We start from the raw sequence: 8597 nt of genomic DNA on the forward strand, positions 1-8597 counted from the left end.
ACAAGGGAAACTTTATCCAGGTGGTGTTCCTCTCTACAGGGGAAACTTCATCCTGGTGGTGTTCCTCTCTACAGGGGAAACTTCATCCTGGTGGTGTTCCTCTCTACAGGGGAAACTTTATCTAGGTGTTGATGCTCTCTACAAGGGAAACTTTATCCAGCTGCACCCTCTGTTATCAGATCACAGTGGAACCCATTATCTGTGCTCCTCGTTGTTCTTAGGGAACGTAATAATGTTGCAACAGTGAGCTGGAGCTCACAAAAATGGCCCCCACCCACCCACACACACACACACACACACACACACACACACACACACACACACACACACACACACACACACACACACACACACACAGTATTAATCCTCCCCTCACAAACACACACACACTTCCCCTCCCTCCCTCCCTCTCTCCCTCCCTCCCTCCCTCCCTCCCTCCCTCCCTCCCTCCCTCCCTCCCTCCATCCCTCCCTCCCACACTCACACACACAAAGGCAGTCAACTCTGAGACAACTGAATCAGGGCAGCGCCACATTATGCAGGTATCATGTTCTGTTTCCATCTGGCTCTGGGAGAGATACTGAAGCTGTTATTATTTAATCAAGCCGTCACCATCAGGCCTATTTGCTGAAATATAATTGAATGTTTTCTGTAGAGGATCAGGTTTAGCTTGGCTGTCTGGAGGGAGCGGAGAGGAGAGGAGAGGAAAGGAAATGAGAAGAGAGGAGAGGAAGAGCGATGCCAGGTCAGATTGTATTCCAATGCACTGATATACCATTATGTAGCTGTTATAAATGATGGCTGTATCACTGTTATAAATGATGGATGAATCACTGTTATAAATGATGGAAATGATGGATGAATCACTGTTATAAATGATATAAATGATGGATGAATCACTGTTATAAATGATGGATGTATCACTGTTATAAATGATGGCTGTATCACTGTTATAAATTATGGAAATGATGGCTGAATCACTGTTATAAATGATATAAATGATGGCTGAATCACTGTTATAAATGATGGATGAATCACTGTTATAAATGATGGATGTATCACTGTTATAAATGATGGATGAATCACTGTTATAAATGATGGATGAATCACTGTTATAAATGATGGATGAATCACTGTTATAAATGATGGATGAATCACTGTTATAAATGATGGCTGTATCACTGTTATAAATGATGGATGAATCACTGTTATAAATGATATAAATGATGGATGAATCACTGTTATAAATGATGGATGAATCACTGTTATAAATGATGGATGTATCACTGTTATAAATGATGGATGAATCACTGTTATAAATTATATAAATGATGGATGTAGCACTGTTATAAATGATGGAAATGATGGATGAATCAGTTATAAATGATGGATGTATCACTGTTATAAATGATGGATGAATCACTGTTATAAATGATATAAATGATGGCTGAATCACTGTTATAAATGATGGATGAATCACTGTTATAAATGATATAAATGATGGATGAATCACTGTTATAAATGATGGATGTATCACTGTTATAAATGATGGATGAATCACTGTTATAAATGATGGCTGTATCACTGTTATAAATGATGGAAATGATGGATGAATCACTGTTATAAATGATGGATGTATCACTGTTATAAATGATGGAAATGATGGATGAATCACTGTTATAAATGATGGATGAATCACTGTTATAAATGATGGATGTATCACTGTTATAAATGATGGAAATGATGGATGAATCACTGATATAAATGATGGATGAATCACTGATATAAATGATGGATGAATCACTGTTATAAATGATGGATGTAGCACTGTTATAAATGATGGAAATGATGGATGAATCACTGTTATAAATGATGGATGAATCACTGTTATAAATGATGGATGAATCACAGTTATAAATGATGGATGAATCACTGTTATAAATGATGGATGAATCACTGTTATAAATGATATAAATGATGGATGAATCACTGTTATAAATGATGGATGTATCACTGTTATAAATGATGGATGTATCACTGTTATAAATGATGGATGAATCACTGTTATAAATGATGGATGAATCACTGTTATAAATGATGGATGAATCACTGTTATAAATGATGGATGAATCACTGTTATAAATGATGGATGAATCACTATTATAAATGATGGATGAATCACTGTTATAAATGATATAAATGATGGATGAATCACTGTTATAAATGATGGATGAATCACTGTTATAAATGATGGATGAATCACTATTATAAATGATGGATGAATCACTGTTATAAATGATATAAATGATGGATGAATCACTGTTATAAATGATGGATGTATCACTGTTATAAATTATATAAATGATGGATGTTTCACTGTTATAAATGATGGATGAATCACTGTTATAAATGATGGATGTATCACTATTATAAATGATGGATGTTTCACTGTTATAAATGATCGATGTATCACTGTTATAAATTATATAAATGATGGATGTATCACTGTTATAAATTATATAAATGATGGATGTATCACTGTTATAAATTATATAAATGATGGATGTTTCACTGTTATAAATGATGGATGAATCACTGTTATAAATGATATAAATGATGGATGAATCACTGTTATAAATGATGGATGTATCACTGTTATAAATGATGGATGTATCACTGTTATAAATGATGGATGAATCACTGTTATAAATGATGGATGAATCACTGTTATAAATGATGGATGAATCACTGTTATAAATGATATAAATGATGGATGAATCACTGTTATAAATGATATAAATGATGGATGAATCACTGTTATAAATGATGGATGAATCACTGTTATAAATGATATAAATGATGGATGAATCACTGTTATAAAGGATGGATGAATCACTGTTATAAATGATGGATGTATCACTGTTATAAATGATGGATGAATCACTGTTATAAATGATGGATGAATCACTGTTATAAATTATGGATGTTTCACTGTTATAAATGATGGATGAATCACTGTTATGAATGATGGATGAATCACTGTTATAAATGATGGATGTTTCACTATTATAAATGATGGATGAATCACTGTTATAAATGATATAAATGATGAATGAATCACTGTTATAAATGATGGATGAATCACTGTTATAAATGATGGATGTTTCACTGTTATGAATGATGGATGAATCACTGTTATAAATGATGGATGAATCACTGTTATAAATGATTGATGTTTCACTGTTATGAATGATGGATGAATCACTGTTATAAATGATGGATGAATCACTGTTATAAATGATGGATGAGTACTGTTATAAATTATATAAATGATGGATGTTTCACTGTTATAAATGATGGATGAATCACTATTATAAATGTTGGATGAATCACTGTTATAAATTATATAAATGATGGATGAATCACTGTTATAAATGATGGATGTTTCACTGTTATAAATGATGGATGTTTCACTGTTATAAATGATGGATGAATCACTGTTATAAATGATGGATGTATCACTGTTATAAATTATATAAATGATGGATGTTTCACTGTTATAAATGATGGATGTATCACTGTTATAAATGATGGATGAATCACTGTTATAAATGATGGATGAATCACTGTTATAAATGATGGATGAATCACTGTTATAAATGATGGATGTATCACTGTTATAAATGATATAAATGATGGATGAATCACTGTTATAAAGGATGGATGAATCACTGTTATAAATGATGGATGTATCACTGTTATAAATGATGGATGTATCACTGTTATAAATGATGGATGAATCACTGTTATAAATTATATAAATGATGGATGAATCACTGTTATAAATGATGGATGAATCACTGTTATAAATGATGGATGTATCACTGTTATAAATGATATAAATGATGGATGTTTCACTGTTATAAATGATGGATGTATCACTGTTATAAATGATGGATGAATCACTGTTATAAATGATGGATGAATCACTGTTATAAATGATGGATGAATCACTGTTATAAATGATGGATGAATCACTGTTATAAATGATGGATGAATCACTATTATAAATGATGGTGAATCACTGTTATAAATGATATAAATGATGGATGAATCACTGTTATAAATGATGGATGAATCACTGTTATAAATGATGGATGAATCACTGTTATAAATGATGGATGAATCACTGTTATAAATGATGGATGAATCACTGTTATAAATGATGGATGTTTCACTGTTATAAATGATGGATGAATCACTGTTATAAATTATGGATGAATCACTGTTATAAATTATGGATGAATCACTGTTATAAATGATTGATGAATCACTGTTATAAATGATGGATGAATCACTGTTATAAATGATGGATGTTTCACTGTTATAAATGATGGATGAATCACTGTTATGAATGATGGATGAATCACTGTTATGAATGATGGATGAATCACTGTTATAAATGATGGATGTATCACTGTTATGAATGATGGATGAATCACTGTTATAAATGATGGATGTATCACTGTTATAAATGATGGATGAATCACTGTTATGAATGATGGATGAATCACTGTTATAAATGATGGATGAATCACTGATATAAATGTTATAAATGATGGATGAATCACTGATATAAATGATATAAATGATGGATGTATCACTGATATAAATGATATAAATGATGGATGTATCACTGTTATAAATGATATAAATTATGGATGTTTCACTATTATAAATGATGGATGAATCACTGTTATAAATGATGGATGAATCACTGTTATAAATGATATAAATTATGGATGTTTCACTGTTATAAATGATGGATGAATCACTGTTATGAATGATGGATGAATCACTGTTATAAATGATGGATGTTTCACTATTATAAATGATGGATGAATCACTGTTATAAATGATATAAATGATGAATGAATCACTGTTATAAATGATGGATGAATCACTGTTATAAATGATGGATGTTTCACTGTTATGAATGATGGATGAATCACTGTTATAAATGATGGATGAATCACTGTTATAAATGATTGATGTTTCACTGTTATGAATGATGGATGAATCACTGTTATAAATGATGGATGAATCACTGTTATAAATGATGGATGAGTACTGTTATAAATTATATAAATGATGGATGTTTCACTGTTATAAATGATGGATGAATCACTATTATAAATGTTGGATGAATCACTGTTATAAATTATATAAATGATGGATGAATCACTGTTATAAATGATGGATGTTTCACTGTTATAAATGATGGATGTTTCACTGTTATAAATGATGGATGAATCACTGTTATAAATGATGGATGTATCACTGTTATAAATTATATAAATGATGGATGTTTCACTGTTATAAATGATGGATGTATCACTGTTATAAATGATGGATGAATCACTGTTATAAATGATGGATGAATCACTGTTATAAATGATGGATGAATCACTGTTATAAATGATGGATGTATCACTGTTATAAATGATATAAATGATGGATGAATCACTGTTATAAAGGATGGATGAATCACTGTTATAAATTATGGATGTATCACTGTTATAAATGATGGATGTATCACTGTTATAAATGATGGATGAATCACTGTTATAAATTATATAAATGATGGATGAATCACTGTTATAAATGATGGATGAATCACTGTTATAAATGATGGATGTATCACTGTTATAAATGATATAAATGATGGATGTTTCACTGTTATAAATGATGGATGTATCACTGTTATAAATGATGGATGAATCACTGTTATAAATGATGGATGAATCACTGTTATAAATGATGGATGAATCACTGTTATAAATGATGGATGAATCACTGTTATAAATGATGGATGAATCACTATTATAAATGATGGTGAATCACTGTTATAAATGATATAAATGATGGATGAATCACTGTTATAAATGATGGATGAATCACTGTTATAAATGATGGATGAATCACTGTTATAAATGATGGATGAATCACTGTTATAAATGATGGATGAATCACTGTTATAAATGATGGATGAATCACTGTTATAAATGATGGATGTTTCACTGTTATAAATGATGGATGAATCACTGTTATAAATTATGGATGAATCACTGTTATAAATTATGGATGAATCACTGTTATAAATGATTGATGAATCACTGTTATAAATGATGGATGAATCACTGTTATAAATGATGGATGTTTCACTGTTATAAATGATGGATGAATCACTGTTATGAATGATGGATGAATCACTGTTATGAATGATGGATGAATCACTGTTATAAATGATGGATGTATCACTGTTATAAATGATGGATGAATCACTGTTATGAATGATGGATGAATCACTGTTATAAATGATGGATGAATCACTGATATAAATGTTATAAATGATGGATGAATCACTGATATAAATGATATAAATGATGGATGTATCACTGATATAAATGATATAAATGATGGATGTATCACTGTTATAAATGATATAAATTATGGATGTTTCACTATTATAAATGATGGATGAATCACTGTTATAAATGATGGATGAATCACTGTTATAAATGATATAAATGATGGATGTTTCACTGTTATAAATGATGGATGAATCACTGTTATAAATTATATAAAAAAGTATCTCTTTACTGAGTTTTAGCTCCTCCTATTTCAGACGTCTTTTCCCCAAACTGAGTCAACAGAAGGGTCAGAGGTCAGACAGTCATTTCAGATCACCCTTCCCTTCTTTCCTGTTGGAAAAGCTGAGATTCCACGAAGATCTCAGAATTCCCCATCGCTAGTGTTTGTCCGAGGCCCGTTACTGGCTTGTGGTGGAGTAAATAATATCTTCTCAAACATTCTTATCAGTTCATAAATTCCTGCTATTTCAATCTCCAGACAACAACATAGAGCCAGATGGAAACATTTTACTGTCAAGAAACAATGTCGTATGGAGTACATGAGTCCCATCAGTATTTCCCACAGTATATAGTATAATATTGTTGTATGGAGTACATGAGTTCCATCAGTATTTCCCACAATATATAGTCTAATATTGTTGTATGGAGTACATGAGTGCCATCAGTATTTCCCACAGTATATAGTATAATAATGTTGTATGGAGTACATGAGTTCCATCAGTATTTCCCACAGTATATAGTCTAATATTGTTGTATGGAGTACATGAGTTCCATCAGTATTTCCCACAGTATATAGTCTAATATTGTTGTATGGAGTACATGAGTTCCATCAGTATTTCCCACAGTATATAGTATAATATTGTTGTATGGTGTACATGAGTTCCATCAGTATTTCCCACAGTATATAGTCAGTATATAAGTATTTCGCAAAGTAAAAACTATAGCAGATGCAAATGATAATATGATACATATACAATATAGTATAATATTAGTACCTAATATAGTACTATGTTATAATTTGTAGTAAAAACTTAGTAGTACCTACTGTAGAGGGGACACTTCATATTGTAGTATAGTATAGTATAGTATAGTGTAGTACTTACTGTGGGGGACACACTCATACTGCAGTATAGTATAGTATCATATATCATATTATAGTGTAGTGTAGTGTAGTATGGTATAGTATAGTATACTATAGTACGGCATATTATGTATAGTATAGTGTAGTACTTACTGAAGGGTACACACTCATACTGCAGTATAGTATCATATAGTATAGTACGGTGTTGTATCATATAGTATATTATAGTATGTATAGTATAGTGTAGTGTAGTGTAGTGTAGTATGGGATAGTATAGTACGGTATAGTATGTATAGTATAGTGTAGTACTTACTGTAGGGGGCACACTCATGCTGCAGTATAGTATAGTATAGTATGTATAGTATAGTACGTTATAGTATGTATAGTATAGTATAGTACTTACTGTAGGGGACACACTCATGCTGCAGTATAGTATAGTATAGTATAGTATGTTTGGTATAGTATAGTACGTTATAGTATGTATAGTATAGTATAGTACTTACTGTAGGGGACACACTCGTACTGCACCTCCAGGTATTTGTATGTTCCAGGACAGGGGTCAGGAAAGACATCAGGTCCAGCTACCACAACACACTGGGTACGGTTGTTACACCTGGAGACAACGACAGGTAAACATTAGAACGTGTATACAGACACACACACACACTGTGTACGGTTGTTACACCTGTAGACAACAATAACAACAACAGATAAACATTAGAACGTGTATACAGACACACACACACTGGGTACGGTTGTTACACCTGGACACTTAAACAACAGAGAAACAACACCTGGTTGTTACACCTGGACACTGAAACAACACCTGGTTGTTACACCTGGACACTGACATAACACCTGGTTGTTACACCTGGACACTGACATAACATCTGGTCGTTACACCTGGACACTGACATAACACCTGGTTGTTACACCTGGACACTGACATAACATCTGGTTGTTACACCTGGACACTGACATAACACCTGGTTGTTACACCTGGACACTGACACAACACCTGGTTGTTACACCTGGACACTGACACAACACCTGGTTGTTACACCTGGACACTGACATAACAC

General features: G+C 32.0%; 1 protein-coding gene across 1 annotated transcript in view; it reads right to left on the reverse strand.

Moving 5' to 3' along the window:
• The window catches only part of LOC120038711 (adhesion G protein-coupled receptor L3-like), a 137434-nt gene that overhangs the window by 76242 nt on the left and 52595 nt on the right, over positions 1-8597 (reverse strand). The window contains exon 4 of the mRNA XM_038984376.1: positions 8019-8128. Coding sequence (XP_038840304.1) covers positions 8019-8128 — 110 coding nt within the window. The remainder of the gene's footprint in view (positions 1-8018; positions 8129-8597) is intronic.

The sequence above is a fragment of the Salvelinus namaycush genome, unplaced genomic scaffold (assembly GCF_016432855.1).
Source record: "Salvelinus namaycush isolate Seneca unplaced genomic scaffold, SaNama_1.0 Scaffold236, whole genome shotgun sequence".
Classification (NCBI taxonomy): Eukaryota; Metazoa; Chordata; class Actinopteri; order Salmoniformes; family Salmonidae; genus Salvelinus; species Salvelinus namaycush.